Raw genomic sequence first — 17,197 nt, 5'->3', positions numbered from 1 at the left:
CCTGGTCAGTGTTTTTTATCACTGTGCTGTCATCACTGCTTGTTTCATTTAGCAGTTTTTCAAAGTAATGACTCCATACTTCAAGGATATCTTTTCCTCCATTCCTAAGCTTCTTCAACAACCTCCAGAATATTTTGCCACCTTCTTGATATTTATTTTCTATATTCTTGCCAAAGTTCTCCCATGACTTTTGTTTAGCTAGTTTTACACACTGTTTAGCTTTCTTACATTTGTCTCTGTATTCTGTAAGAGTAAAAGCTGACTTAATTGCCAGGAACTTTTGATATGCTTTCTTCTTTTCTTTAACTTCCTGTGTCCACCAGGGAGTTCTGATTTTTTTATCCTTGCACACAACCTCACCACATGCCTCTCTGGCAGAATCAATCAATGTTTTCTTCAGAGTTTGCCACTGAATCTCCAATGTTTGATTCCTGTTCTCAAACTCTTTCATTTTCTTTTCAATAATCTTTCTGTATTTTAGTCTACAGTTCACATCTGAGAGCTGCTCAAATTTTATTCGCTTTAAAACTTTCTTACATGTCATTCTTTTCAATATGAAATTCAATTTTATCCTGCTCAAGACTAAATAGTGATCACTTCCAATTTCAAATCCTCTGTACACTCTGGTGTCCTGCACCAGGGAGAAAACATCACTATCAACAATAACATAGTCAATGAGACTTTTCTTATTCCTCACCTCTTCTCTCCATGTGAATTTGTGCACATTTTTATGTTGGAACATGGTGTTAGTAATAACCAGTCCATGTCCTGAGCAGAAATCCAAGAGATATTTGACATTATTATTAGCTTTGCTCTTTTCTCCAAATTTTCCCAAAATATTTTTGTATGTCTCACAATCATTTCCTACTCTGCTATTTAGATCCCCAACAAGGACCAACTTTTCCATTTTCATTGTGTCAGTTGCTTTTTCTAAAGCTTCAAAAAATTTCTCCACTTCTACCTTAGTAGAACCTTCTGTGGGACCATAGGCACAAATAAGTCTCATTGTCCAGTTCCCCATTCTCATATTTGCCCACATTACTCTACTCGAGACTGCCTGCCATTCAAGAATATTAGCCTCGTATTTTGTGTTGAATACTATGGCTGCTACTCCTTTTCCTTGATTGTCATTGCCTGAATATAACATTTTGTATTTATTGCTCAGAAAGATCTCACCAGTTTTGGTCTTTTTTGTTTCAGTCACCCCTATTATGTCGATCTGGTACTTATCTAATTCCTCAGCTAGCTCCATTTCTTTGCCATTCAGGCTTCTTACGTTGATAGTACCGATCTTTAACTCTGGTGATGTCGAGTTGGGGTTTGTTTTCAGATTTGTTCCAGTAGCTGACTTTTCGCTGTTCACCCTGGTTCCCTGGCGAAAACAACGGGGGCCTTGTTTAACCGGGCGACGCCCCAGCCAGCATGAAATTTTGTCATGTTGTACCATCATTTTTTTTTATTTTGGTTTAACCAATAAGAATACAATTTGGTCGGCTAAATCCCAAATTGCCAGCCCATCCTCGTTCGTTCAGTATCAAAGTAGATACCCAACAACGTGCACCACGAGAAGGTGAGGATTGGACATTAGGTCAGAAGCCCTAGTTGGTTCTCCACATTCCTTTAAAGGCTATGTGGAGGTCTCCTCTCAGTTATACAGCTTTGACCCTTAAACAACCCGACTATTTAACATCAGATTTTAATAATGTGAACTACACACAATATTAAATTTTGTGTGTAATTCGCAACAATCATGATTAGATTAACTAATAACATACAAAAGGTCTCAAGGTAACAGACAAAATCAAACAAATGCAAAGGAAAGTTAATATGTAAAGTTGCATTACATATACTGATAATGATGAAACAATGAATGATTCTTTTTACTTAAATATAAAGAGCCAATAGGCTTCACTTCGGCGATGTAACGTTATTTAAATTAAGGAGTTATTAAATCCCACATTGTTTCAAAACCGAATAAGAAACTCAAAGATCGGAATCAGAGTTTCATGCCGAATATAGTAAACTATAAAAGTATCAGCGAATACTAGCGTAAGCCAAAGCACATAGTACAAACTAGGGCAACTCGTAGCAAAAGTGGGTAAAGCTCTGATCACTATTCTTAGTATTTCCCATAATGTAAAACACATCTCCTAGGAGATGTATGATGTTATACATTATGGTGGGAGGTCACTACCCAGACCTGTTTCAACCTTTATTGAGGTCTCATCAGTGAGTAGGTAGACCAAATTAATACCAAGGGTATAGCGAAAAGTTGTCAAAAAGGTGCACCCATTAAATTACTTAAATATAAAGAGCCAATAGGCTTCACTTCAGCGATGTAACATTATTTAAATTAAGGGGATATTAAATCCCACATTGAATGAATGAATGATTCTGTTCTCATATTATATATGTTGTATCAGGATCTGGGGGGGGGGGGGAATCCTGCAGTCATTCTGCATGAAATTATCAAATTAAAAGTTAAATTGAATCTGTATAATTCATATTTGATAAGTTCTTTGGTTGCCCTTTCCTTTAGATGAAAGAATATTTTTTATATTTGTCCTTATAGCCTATTATTAATTATGATAGCCATTTTTATTCAACAGACTACAGAATTTGCACATTTCAGAGGGCTTTAAAAAAAATCACAGCTTATTTCCAGATTGTCTGCTTTCTGATTTACTGCCATTCTAATGCTCAAGATGTGTATTTTTTATTTCTTATTTGTATTTTCAGACAAATTAATTTTTTCAAGATGTCTTCATTGCTTTAGATGTTCTGAGTGCTGTTTTCCCTCATTTTGTACTCTACCCTGCAGGCCTAGGCTGAATGCACAAGTCTGAATTTTTGTGTGATTTATTTGTTCATGTAGTGGAATATGTATGCCCAAAATCACCTTGATTGAATCCTTTCCTCTGTGAAAAAATTTTCCTCAAAATTTGTGAAAATAATTAAACATGGCTAAGTTTGAAATTGCAAAAAAATTATGTAGGGAACCAAATAAAAATTTGATATTTTTATGAGATACTCTTGATAGTGGCTGTGAAGCAAAATTGGTCTCCTCCATTCTGTTGTTTTCATCCCTTTAGCATAAATAGCCTTTTGAAAATGAAGAAATTGCATTTTTTTTGTTTCAGCATATTTAGTATATCAACCTATCAAGACAGTTTTTTTTATCATGAGTGTGTGCTATGTTGTGCTAATCCTCAATCCTTAAAAAGAAAAAAAAATAATATATATATACAAGTACATAAAGCATCTTTATACTCTTTAGTTTGAAAGATGTATACTTGAAGTTCAGTGAAACCCACTGAGATATATAAAGACAGATAAGTTTTTCTGAGTTTGCACATCAAGACCAAAACACTGTGTGTTAGCACTAGTGGGAGTTATGAATACTAAAGTGACTTACTAATTTTTATTAAGGTGATGTAATTGTAATGACTCCAAAAAAAAACTGTATGCATTTACATTACTAGGAATATCCTGGGTTCAATCATAGATAGATTTTTAGTTCAGTGTCATAGGGATTTTGTGATGAGAATTCTGACTAATGTGAACTTGTCTCTTTGGGAAGAGACAGGGTTGTTTCTTGAATTTGTTCTCATATTATAGCTTTTTCTATGTAATACTTAATATCCAGAAAGCTTTGTTGGAGCCAAGCTATTTTTCAGCTTGGTGCAATTAGGGATCACGTTGCTATCTTGGCATCTTTTTCAAAACACTAGATGGTTGATGATCTTAGACATGTATTTTTTTGCTTACCATAGTAGCTGCATTGCTTTTAAGTACTCATTTCATGGATGATGCAGATATTTTCTTTCAGTGTCATTGAATGGTGAAATTAAATTTATGGACTTTGACATCTAGTTGTTTTATTATTATTATTATTATCAGACTTTCAGGGAGTCAGAGACTTGTAGAGGAGGGGGGGAGGCATATTATCCACACCAGTTGTCATATGTATTCTTGAATTCATTCATGCTGCCCACTCAAAACCATGCCAATCACACACGCACAGCTCTCTGTGAGAGCTGTGTGGGATTGGTAAGAACTAGGTGTGTGATGATGTGTGTGTGTGTGTGAGAGAGAATGGTAAGAACTAGATTTTTCTCTCTTTCATTTGCAACTTCCATAGATTCCCTCTCATCCTCTTTCTACTCCATAAAATTAAAAATTTCATCTACTAATATACTACTGTATGATCCTTTCAGGAGTTTGTAGGTTCTCTATCATATCACCTCTCTTTCTCCTCTTTGTGAATGTCCGCAATCCATAAATCCTCAATCTGTCCTCATAATCTGCATTTTACAGCCTGATATCACCTTTAAACATCTCCTTGCACTCTTTCCACTACATTTGCATCACCATGGAAACCAGGAGACCAGATCTGCAGACGAGGTCATGTTAATGTTTATCTCAGCATTATAATTATCTTCTGAGTTGTGTTTGCAATCTTGAACTTCAACTTGCTATCTAGTAAAACTCCAGAATTCCTCTATAGTCTGATCAGTTTCTTCTTAAACCCGTATAGTAATCTTGTCAATTTATATTAATGTATTTATTCACTTACTTCTGTTAATTATTTGCCTAGATTATAGTTATGTTACTTTTATATTTTTTTTTTCTGTATTTTTTTACAGATTCCAGAAACCCTATCCTCGAAACAAAACATGGAACTTTTTCAAGCCACTCAGGCCTCCAATAAGTAGTGCAGTAGTCTCACACTGCGCTCCCACCACCTAAAGACAATCACAGACATCCATATCCATGGTGGGATTTGAACATGCAACCTGTTGTTTGGAGAGTGGATATGCTAACCACTCAACCAACCAGACCGGTTTAAAAAAAAAAAAAACTTACTTCTCCTGTTGATGTTTTTTACTTTTAAGTATCCAATACATATTTAATGTGTGATTATTTTGGTTTTTAGAGATTAGTGTTACTATAGTTGGGTAATTTAGGCAGTTTGAGGATGAGCATTGTTATCAGTATTGTATATGTGTACACCAAAACTTAGAAAATATTTGGAAATATAAAGAGGTACAAGATTAAAATTACATTTAAACCTCCTATAAAATTAAAGTATTCATTCATTCACCACATAAGGATAGGTAGTACTATGTGAGCTCTACTCCAGTCTATAAAAAGTGAAATACACCAGTTTCAAATTAAGGGGATATTAAATCCCACATTGTTTTAAAACCGAATAAGAAACTCAAAGATTGGAATCAGAGAGTTTCATGCTGAATATAGTAAACTATAAAAGTATCGGCAGCCACTAGCGTGAGCTAATGCAAGTAGTCCTAGTACGTAGTACAATCTCAGGCAACTCGTTGCAAAGGTGGGGAAAGTTCTGATCGCTAATCTTAGTATTTTCCATAATGTAAAAACACATTTCGTAGGAAATGTATGCTGTTATTACATTATGGTGGGAGGTCACTACCCAGACCGGTTTCAGCCTTTTTTTGAGGTTTCGTCAGTGAGTAGCTTCATCAGTGAAGCTACTCACTGAGGCTTCATTTGAGGCTTCATCAGTGAAGCCTCAAAAAAGGCTGAAACCAGTCTGGGTAGTGACCTCCCACCATAATGTAATAACAGCATACATTTCCTAGGAAATGTGTTTTTACATTATGGAAAATACCAAGATTAGCAATCAGAACTTTCCCCACCTTTGCAACGAGTTGCCTGAGATTGTACTACGTACTAGGACTACTTGCATTAGCTCACGCTAGTGGCCGCCAATACTTTTATAGTTTACTATATTCGGCATGAAACTCTCTGATTCCAATCTTTGAGTTTCTTATTCGGTTTTAAAACAATGTGGGATTTAATATCCCCTTAATTTGAATAATGTTTATATTGCCGAAATGAAGCCTATTGGCTCTTTATATTTAAGAAATACACCAGTTTTCATAAATTAAGGAACAAAGAGAAAAACTGCAATAGCTTGGTTGGGAACATATGAAAGTCAGGTACATGATGTAAAAAGTGACACTGAGTCTAGTTAGCGCATACAAATGAGTGGCACTGTCAGAAGTATATGTAAATAAGCCATGTCATAGAAGCAAGCATTTTGGAGTGGCTTTCCATTTTGTGTCAGGACTGAGAACAAAACATTTCATGATACCACAATTTTTTGATATGACTGCAAGACATCATTTAACTGATGAATTCTGGTGGTGAGGCATCCTAAGACCTACTTTTAGGATGCCAACCAAAGTCAGGCAGAGGTAGCCAAATGGTTACATGTGAGTCATTACATAGTTCACAGATTGTGGAACTAATTCTAACAGTCACAAAAAAAGCATCCTGGAAATACAGATACAGTGTGTGGGTGGGGCACCGATATCTCCTCACCAAATTCTACTCCAAATCAGCTATGATCTGGCCTCACATCAGCTACAGGAACAATTAGTATCTGCTTTCGCTCTGTGCAGAAGGCTCCACAAAGGTGGTCTATGTGCTAATGATAGTTTGCATGCTCCTATCCCCACACCACAGGAGAGAACATTTAAATTGGACCATGCTCCATGTCAACTGGACTCAAAACTATTGTTTACAGATGAGTCCTGATTTGCTCTACAAAGCGATATCAGGCATCATTCCTCTAATATCCGTGAAAGGGACACATGGTGGAGATAGTGTAATGGTTTGGGGTGGGTGCACTGACCTGTATGTGCTTTCTAGCAGAACCCTGAATGCTGAAACTTAGAGAGATGGGGGTCTTGGACCCCATGTTCATCCATATGTGAGTGCTACAAAAGAGACATTTATCCTACAAGATGATAATGCTTGTTGTTGTTGAGCAAAGCTTATGGGCCAATATCTTCAAAAAAGACCCTATCATACATATGAACTCGCCATCCAGGTCTCCTGATAACCTGTTGAGCATGTCTGGATGCTGCTCTCAACTACTCCTCCCCAAAACCTTCAGGTTTCGGGGAGGGGTAGATCAGGTACTACAATTTGGTAATAACAACCATTGCTTCTGCAATAATTGTTATTACCAACTGAGCTCCTGGAAATCATTATAAACAGTATGAAACATGATTGTGAGCACTATATTGCTGCGGGGTGACCATATTCCTTATTGAGGTATGACAATCTCATTTTGATCTGTTGTTTTTGACCATTGTCTTCATGTACCCATATGTTACTGAAGTAAAACTATTTATTTAGTTTTTTGTGGGTGTTTCTTTCACATATCACATCACACTGCTTTTCACAAAATTGCATGAATATTCATCATACAGTTTTTGAGTTATCAATCATGATTTTTCTCTGTGTTCTTTAACTTACAGAAACACTTATGTAACACTTAATGTGAGAATTACATAGTCATTTCTTTAGTATTGCAGGTAAGATTTATGCAAGCATACTTTAAAAGAGGCTATGAAAAATTGTGGAAGAGAAACTCAGAGAAGAACAAGCTGGGTTGAGGCCAAGTAGAGGTTGCCAGAATCAGATTTTAACTTTTAAGACCAACATCTTTGTTATATTCCCATGATAAATCATGGGAATATAACAAAAATCTAATATTTAAGTTTTGTATATCTGGATAAGACATATGACAAGATAACCAGAGAAAAGCTATTCAAAGCACTGCAGTTATATTGTGTAAATGGTACATTTGATCAAGCAATACTTGGTGTGTTTTTGAGTTGCAAGTCAGACTTTAAAATTGAAGGAGGTACAAAAGATGGTTTGATGTTAAATCAGATGTGAGGGAAGAGTGTACATTATCTCCACTGTTATTCATCATCTATATGGATCACAATGTGAAGGAAGATGGCATTACGTCTGATAATAAAATTGAAGATATTCAGCTGAGCTCTTTACTTTATGCAGATGACGATTTACTTCTAAACAAATCCATTAGAAGTCATAAGTATTCTGTAACTTAATTGAATAACAGCTGTAGTAAATTTTGTATGAAAATCAGCAATAAAAGGAAAAAGACTATGAAAATAGGCAGGAACACTGAAGCATAAACTATATCCTGAATGAAGAACATACAGAACAATTAAAACATTTCAGGCACAGTTTTTAAGGACAGTGGCAAACTAAATATGGAAATAGACAAAGAATTAACATAACTGGTATGATAGGAAGTCAACCAGGTATATTATATGGAATAAGAGGGATATTAATCAGAAAAAGACATAGAGAATCATGGAATAAATTTGTTTCTAATTTAGAACATGATGTATATAAAATAAGACCCAATGTACATAAGATTTTGAAACACCTAAATGCAGATACCAAAGAAAACATAAAATTAAACACTGAATTGAAATTAGAAGAATTTCTAAATTACTACACAGAACTGTGGACAGACAAATATTTTAAAAAAGACAACTGGCAAACAATTAACGAAAACGAAAAGGAAATAACTGAAGAAGAATTAGAAATCGGCCTGAAAGAAACAAGAAACGGAAAATCACCTGGAGAAGATAAGCTAGGTTCAGAACTATATAAATACGCAGGAACAAGATTCAAAGGAAGATTATTATTATTTTTAAATAAAATTTACTCAACTGGTATCCCCCCAATAGAATGGAAAAAAGCAATTGTGATTCCTATCTTTCAGAAAGGTAATAGAGATGACCCTAAAAACTATAGGGGTATCAGTATACTAAATTCATGTTACAAAATATACAGCAGAATCTTAAATAACAAACTAATGAAATATTCCGAAAACTTTATTCTAGAGGTACAAAATGGATTTAGAAAAGGACGATCATGTATAGACCCAGCCGTCTGCCTAAAATTAATAATAGAGAAAAGAAGAGAATATAATTTAGAAACACATATTGCATTTATTGACTTTGAAAAAGCATTTGACAAAGTTAAAAGAAACATATTATTTAACATATTAAAAGAAAGACAAATACCAAATAATATCCTAAAAGCTGTCACAAGTATATATGAAAATAATCAAATACAAATAAGATTAAATCATGAGCTATCATATACAAGAGAGATAAACCAAGGGATCCGACAGGGATGTCCCCTCTCAGCAACTCTTTTTAATATCTACTTAAATGAAATAATAATAAAATGGAGTAAAAATTTACATCAAGGAATTAAACTTTCACCTACAGTTAACTTAAACACTCTCCTCTTTGCAGACGACCAAATAATAATTACAAATTCTGAAGATAACTTACAGAAAGCTATTTTAAATCTAAATGAGATATCTAAAGATAATGGTATGATAATATCAATGGAAAAATCAAAAACTATGGCCTTTAAAGGACAAGATCTCGCAAGAACTAAAATAGTATTAGATAACAAGATCTTAGAACAGGTGAATTCATTTAACTACCTAGGATGTATGATCACTTATGAAAATGAAAAAGATATAAACATAAAAATTGCAAAATATTTAAAAATAACAGGAGTAATTAACTCTATATTTAAACCAAACCTAGTTCAAAAACAAACCAGGCTAAAAGTATACAATACATTAGCCCTACCGGTCTTAATGTATGGAAGCGAAATCTGGACAATAAAACAAAAAGACAAAGATTAACAACAGCAGAAATGAAGTTTATGAGAAAAACGGCAAAGTATACCCTATTTGATCACAAAAGAAACGAAGATATTATGAAAGAATTAAACCAAGAACCAGTAATTGAAAAAATTAAAAAATATAAACATAGATGGATGGAACACGATCAAAGAATGAAAACTGAAAGATTACCAAAACAAGCCTTAAAGTACAAGCCATTAGGAAAAAGAAAACCAGGACGTCCTCTTAAACGATTCAACGATGACTTCTAAGGCCGGAACAGGCCATACTAGGCCTAAATCCTTGATACGTATGATGATGATGATGATTAATCAAAACACTACACTTGGCATAAACAATACAGTGTTCAAATCAATTTTAACTTATGGATCTGAGAGCTGAATCAGAAATAAAATACATGATCAAAGACTGGAGAAAAGCTATTCAAAACACTGCAGTTATATGGTGTAAATGGTACATTGTCTCAGTGCTCTTCTATCTGTGGAGACCACAAGATATAAGAGTTCTGAGAAAAAAATAGGACCTGTTAAAGTAGTATCAATGGCAGAAACCATAGAAAGGAGAATATTAGAAGACAGGAACTTGACATGATTAGCATTCAAGAATGCATGTGGTCACTTAAAACAGAATGGTAGAGGAAAAGGTTAGCAAAGCGATTATTTTTTGGCCAGGATTGTAGGGAAAAGATCCAGAGAAAGACCAAGATCTAGGCGAATTAATACTGTAAAGAAGTTCATTTAAAGTTTTTTTTTTCCCCCCACATGGTGATAAATTAAATTAAAGATGCCAAGAAATTACCATATTTGTCAGCGTGTAAGACGCACTTTTTTTCTTTGAAAATAGGTCTGAAAACAGAGTGCGTCTTATATGCCGATACTCAGTTTTTTATTATTTTCATTTCTGGAAATTTTCTCTGTTCCGAGTTATGCGATTTCTTTCTTGCTTCCTTCCTTGTGGTGTGTGAGAGAATTCCAGTTATGGATAGATAACTTTTGGTCTAGGTGCTCTGGTGGACTGTTGAAGAAGCCTGCCCTGCTTCTATGGGATCAGTTTTGTTTTCACAGAACAGAAGATGTTAAAAATAAACTCAAGGAATTGAAAATTCAATTAGCTGTAATTCCAGGAGGTCTAACTAGTCAGCTTCAACCTTTTAGATGTCTGTATTAATAAACCATTTCAGGGATTTATGAAGGAGAGTGGAACACTGCATCCAGAAGACTGCTGGGTGCAGTCTTCAGATTTTGAGGTCATGCCATCAGGAAGAAGGAAGAGACCTAGCATTTTGCAAGTTTGTGAGTGGGTCAAAGCTTCATGCAATACTATAAAAACTGAGACAGTGGTTAAATCATTTAAGAAATGTGGCATTAGTAATGCACTGGATGGTACAGAGGACAATTTGTTGTATGAGGACTCAGATTCTGATTTAGAAGAGGTTTCAAGTGTCTCTTATTTAGCTCTGGAGATGAATTTTTGGTTTTGATGAAGAAGATTAAAAGGTGGTACTCTTTCCTAGTTAGATTAGGTATTTGTTGAAAGTAGACCTACTTATTACTTTATATTTGAAATACTGTAAATTCATTATAATATTCAGTGATAAAGTTTTTTTCCTACAAAATGTGTACAAAAAAGGGGGGGGTGCGTCTTATACCCCGGCAAATACGGTAGATACTTGTTTAATCCTTTATATCCAAAGTTGTTAGCATAGCTAATGACTTCACATTGTAAAGCCACTAGCCTCTATATATAAGTAGCCTGGTTATTAAGATATTTCATGTGCAAACTTTGTTTGCTTACACTTTGGATAAAGGATTAAAGAAGAATATAATTTCTTGGCATCTTTAATTTAGTTATGTGCCTTAGAAGAAAGAATGAAATATAAGAGCTGACAATATTGGAGTCCTGACAGATAACAGGTTAAGTTGGAGAAAAACTGATCATAGGAAGTTAATAATAATGTAAACTTTTCATGCAGTACAGGATATCAGGTACTACAGCAATCCCTCGATTAATGCTTTCTTTAAAACAGGTGCATTAATCGAAAACGCACTATTGAATATAATAACCTATGGGAAAATGTATAATTCGTTCCTCAGATTTCTTTTTTGATCCTTAATTTTTTTTATAAAAGAACTAGGGTATGTCTCAGGGCATAGTTAAAGGAAAACCATGAAGCTAAAAGTCGATAAAACATATTCAGAATATAAATTTATTATTCTGCTTCTTAACAAAGAATTGAGCTAACATAGTTTGGCGAGCATTCTGTTTCTTTTTTTCTTACAACTGATGGTATGGCCCTATTGCCTCTTCTGCAAATTTTACTGGTTCTCTCTTCACCAGGGAGTCTCTAAGAATTGCTGCTTAAAAACTTCGATTGTACGAAAACTATTTTCAAATTGTTTCTGTGAAACCTCTTTGGGCTTGTCAGTGATTAAATTTTCTTCAGGATCTTCCCGCTGTGCATCTAAATTTAGTAGGTCGGAATCACTCAATTTCTCAGAATGAGATTTAATTAATTAGATTAATTTGAAAAGCCTCTAAAATCATTTGCACAATGTGGAAGAATGTGCTACCAAACGGCTCGCATATTGCTAACAGTAATTTCATTAGACTTTGCGTCTTTATAACCAGGCTGAGATTTCTCTGATTCACCTAGAAAAGTCTTGGAAGGCATTCACTTCCAAAATAAGGCTGGGTTCATCGACGTTAAATATTTGTTGATCATGATAGTCCTCTTCTTATACAATTTTCTTCAAAATCTCTGGATATCTCCTTATCTGCACTTGCATCTTCGCCTGTGATTAGAACATTATGTAGGCTATTTCTTTTTTTGAAACCCTGAAATCACCCAGCACTAACATGGAATTCTTCTTTTCCATCATTGATAGCCCTTTTTTTCCAGGTTACAAAGAGACAATGCTTTTGATTTAATAAGGCCAGTGTTTAGCGGGATCCGTTTTTGGTTACAATCTTCGATCCATGTAAAAAGAAGTCTCTCTAATTCAATCATTATAATACTTTGATTTTCATGCATGCATGATGAACTTCAAGCAACCTTACCTTTCTCTTTGTATTCAGCAGTTGATTCACCCATTTTTGTGTTCTTGTCCTATCTTTGCTCTGGACTTGCCTTGTTCATTTTTCTTTGTTATTTCAAGTTTTTCTTCCAATCAGATTACTTTTCGAATCATTTTCACACTTCTCTTTTTTGCTCACTAATTCTTTTACTCATGATTAAAGGTTAGGAAAATAATTTAAAATAAAAAAGTAAGGAAAACAATTGCATGAGATATGATCAGCAAAATGCTATGTAAAGCAGACGACATAAATTTTGGCAATAAATTTGGAACATGCATACATGGAACTAGTGTAGTATGCCATTAAACAATAACTCTGTAAAATGTTTCAAATTGGTGACTAAATTATTTCATCCTGGTGAGTGATTTTTTAAAATAGTTAGCCATAAAAAATGTATACATTGAAAATTTTTAAAATCTGTAACATTTATTTTTAAGATGTATATAGGCACACTAATTGAATTTGGGTATCGAAAAAAAATGATGCACTAATCGGCAGCGCATTAATCGAGGGATTGCTGTATATGATGTATTCCCTCCCCCTGAGGGTACATATCAGGAATTTGATGAAGGTAGTGATAGGAGTTGTGTAAATGATTACTAGTGTTGTTCTCTTTTTAATGAGTTTTTGGTCTCTCTCTCTCTGAAGATACTCATAATTAATAATATTTGTCTTGCATCTCTCATGCATAACTCATGAGTTATATAACATATAACAATTATTCTAAATAAGTGGCTCTTCCTAGACTCAAATATATGTCATATAACTCTTACTGTATTTTACCTATGTTATTGTCTTTCAATCTCATATTTTAGTTTGTTTAAATTATTTTTTATTATGCAATTATTTATTTAGGCTGCTGTTCTTAGCCAGTTCTTAGAGGAACCAAACTACACTCAAGCCTTCAAATCATTGAGTGAAAGGGTTTGCAATGATAGTTGTGATGTCTATTACCCATGCATTTGGGATGTTACACTTCTTGAATTTCTCGTGAACTTACATGCACGTAGAGGAGAAATCGATAGGAGGCATCTAGTCTTATCTCTCATTGGACATTTAGAATTAAACTCAAATAACAATGAAGAAATTCAAAGAGAAGCAGCCAATCTGCGTAAAGGAAAGTTTCTGAGAGCAATGGCACAACAGTATTTATAAAGATTTTTAGATCGTGTGAAAATATGAAAAATGTGTAAATATATTTCTCGTTACTTACTGTGTAAGCAACAACATAGTAAATGAAAATAATAATAATTGTAGCTGATTTACTTACTGTACTGTTTTTATGCACCTTCAATTAAACACATCATTTTAAATTTAAAAAATATATATATTACATAAGAACTGATAATAAGTATTTAATCCAAATTCACAAGCATGAAGGTAACCATCATGAGAATCATTAAGAAAAAGTACATTTTATGGGTGTTTCATTACTAGCATATAATCACCTCCACTTGTTGCACTTACCAGAATTATCATTGAAACAATTCAGGAATTTAAAGTATACTTTTTTTTTGGCTATTATTATTATTATGTGACCTCCAAAGTTGTCTAATGACTTGTCGCAGGCATATCACAACTGTCTACACTACACCATCTGCTGCCCACTAATAGTATTTTTGATTGTTAATTGCATGTTTCTGTCAAGTTTACCTGCTTATAGACAAATCAGCCAGAGAACATGCAATTAGCAGAGTATATGTAGGTTGAAAATATTGAGTTTTGGAGAGAAAACCATGCTACCTCTGTATGAGATTGACTAACTCACCTTAAAGTAAAAGAGTCCATATTATTATGATGAAAATCGAACATGGGTCTTTTTCAATCAGAGGACACAGTCCTGTTATTCTTTCAACTATGCAAACGCATTACATTTTTTTTTTTTTTTTTTTAAAGTACAGGCAGCCCTCGATTTATGGTGATTCACAATAATGCCAGATGCCTGCACGTGCTTTCTTACTGTAGTGTGATCTGACTGAGAAACGATGCTAGCAGGCACTCTAGTGTTTGGGTGTTTACCGATTTACTACGACGTATATGTATCAAACCTAGTTTTATTGTTGAATCTACCTAATTGTTCTATTTAATTTTTTTTTACATACATATGTATTTAAATTGATAAAGTATGTAATTATATACCATATCTGATAAAAGAAGTGCAGAAAAGTTAGCAGAACTTGGTGTTAAGAAGGCACGGAAATCAATCACACTTGAACAGAAGATGGAGGTGATTCGAAGAATGGAAGATGGGCAGACACATGCTAATGTCTGTAGAAGTATAAACTTACCTCCATCGACTGTTACTACAATTATGAAAAATGCAGATAGAATAAAACAGTCTGCGCAAAAATCTACGGCAGTACTAAATGCAAAGCATGTAAGTTATAGCAGGGGTAAACTCCATGAAAAAATGGAAAAAATTATTATCATTATGGGTGGATGACTCGAATCAGAAAAACATTCCTCTGACAGGCTGTTATAACTGAGAAAGCAAAAACAATTTTTGAGGATTTTAAAAAGACAGATGGAGGCAAAGAAACATTTTTAGGAAGCAAAGGTTGGTTCATGAGATTTATGTCTCGAAGTAAGTGCTATAGTGTCAAATTATGTGGTGAGGCAGCAAGTGTAGATGTTGCAGCAGCAGCTGTGGCTGCTTTTCCTAAAGAATTTCAGGACTCTGTAGAACAAGGAAGTTATCCTCCTGTTCTAATTTTTCTACTATGTTTCGAAGTAGTCTCCCCCCTTGTGCATTTATATAGCTTTAGACAGTGTTCACATTTTTAGAAACAGGCCTGGAACTCTTTTTGGAATATTCTTGAGTTCCTTTATCAGATTATGCTGGATATCAGCAATGTCAGAAAATCTTCTTCCTTTTAGTGCAGTCTTTAATTTTGGAAACAGCTAGAAATCACAGTGAGCTAAGTCTGATGAATAAGTAGGATACCTAATTTGGTAATCGTTTTTTTTTGGCCAGAAAATTTCTCACGATGAGCACATTATGGCTTGGCACATTGTCGTGATTTCTTTTGAAATCTTTCACATACCCAATTCTTCAGATAAAATTACCCCGACTGTTTCTCAGTTCATTTGCAATTCATCAGCCATTAATCACACACTTAATCATCTGTCAGACTGTACCAAATCTCATGCTCTGTTTGCATTTTCATCTGTCATTTTTGTTTTTGACTGCCCACTTCTGGAGTCATCATTCACATCTTGCCCACCTTTGAATCTCTTATGCCACTCAAAGATACTTGACTTTTTCAGAGCATCCACACCATATGCCACTTTCAACAGCTCCAACTTTTCAGTAACAGTTTTGCCAATTTTCACACAAAATCTGATGTTAACATACCACTCCAAATTTTGATCACACATTTTTATGCAAAAGTTTACATGCAGATCTCTATTGTTTTTGTAATAGCCAACTAGCAAATGGGTTTATCAGCTTGAGGTTTACGCACATGTTAGTTAAAAGACGTACAAAGACGATTACTCACATGGCTCCAATCAAATCACCACACACAGGCAACAATATGTGGCTATTCTGGAAATTTAATTGTTACACCTCATAAATTTATTCATTTGACTTCCTATTGTACCATCTTTGCTAATTATGCTGTCTCTTTCCATATTTAATTTACGATCCTCACTAAAAATTTTGCCTAAATAGCTATGATGTTTCACTCGTTCTATGAATTCTCCATGTAGTTGATGTTTTCAATGTCTTCTTATTGTTGATTTTCATTTCAAATTTATCACAGCAGTTACTCGGTTTAGTGAATCCTGCAGACTTGTACTGAATTTATTTACTGAATTTTCCAATGTCTCTACTTAAAGTAAAGAGCTGAGATTAATATATATCCAATTTTGATATTGGATTTCATACCACTTTCCTTCATAACATGATTCACATATGAGGGTGGTCTGAAAAGTTCTCAGCCTCGACCATAGATGGCAACACTATCAGCAAGATTTTTTTTTAAGTTGATACATCTGTCATAAGCATCCATGTGAAATTGCAAGTCATTCTATCAAGTAGTTTGTTTTATACAGCAGTCTGAAGCAAAAGTTTATCCATTTCAGGATAAAATTGAGTATCGCGCAGTTATAAAATTCTTTGTAAAAGAAGGTTTAACGCCAAAAGAAATTCATTCGAAGTCATAAAAGTTTATGGGCACTCTTCTTCATTTTCAACAATTAAGAAATGGGCTGCAGAGTTTAAACGTGGCCATACCAGCCTTGAAGATGATCCACGTGAAGGACGTCCAAAAAGTGTAACAACACCAGAAATCATTGAGCGGGTGCACGATATGGTATTGGATGACTAGCGAGTCAAAGTGCGTGAAATTGCTGAGACTATAGGCATTTCAAAAGAACATGTAGGATATATTTTGCATGAAGAATTGCAAGTGAAAAAGCTTTGTGCAAGATGGGTGCTGCGCTTGCTCACATCAGATCAAAAATGCACTCGCATGAAAATCTCTGAACAGTGCTTGGAGCGTTTTAACAAGAATAAAACTGATTTTGTGCATCAATTTATTACTATGGGTAAGACTTGGATTCACCATTACATGCTAG

At 34.4% G+C, this 17,197-nt stretch overlaps 1 protein-coding gene across 1 annotated transcript in view; it reads left to right on the top strand.

Moving 5' to 3' along the window:
• IntS8 (integrator complex subunit 8) overlaps positions 1-13,863 on the top strand; it is a 307,298-nt gene extending 293,435 nt beyond the window's left edge. Inside the window, exon 25 of the mRNA XM_090392448.1 lies at positions 13,472-13,863. Coding sequence (XP_090248574.1) covers positions 13,472-13,771 — 300 coding nt within the window. The 3' untranslated portion in view covers positions 13,772-13,863. The remainder of the gene's footprint in view (positions 1-13,471) is intronic.
• The last annotated feature ends 3,334 nt before the right edge of the window (positions 13,864-17,197 follow it).

This window comes from Typopeltis vanoorti, chromosome 1 (genome assembly GCF_054136105.1).
Source record: "Typopeltis vanoorti isolate ZY-2024b chromosome 1, IOZ_Tvanoo_1.0, whole genome shotgun sequence".
Taxonomy (NCBI): Eukaryota; Metazoa; Arthropoda; class Arachnida; order Uropygi; family Thelyphonidae; genus Typopeltis; species Typopeltis vanoorti.
The sequence above is the reverse complement of the archived record's forward strand: the minus strand, read 5'-3'. Positions and strand labels throughout refer to the sequence as shown.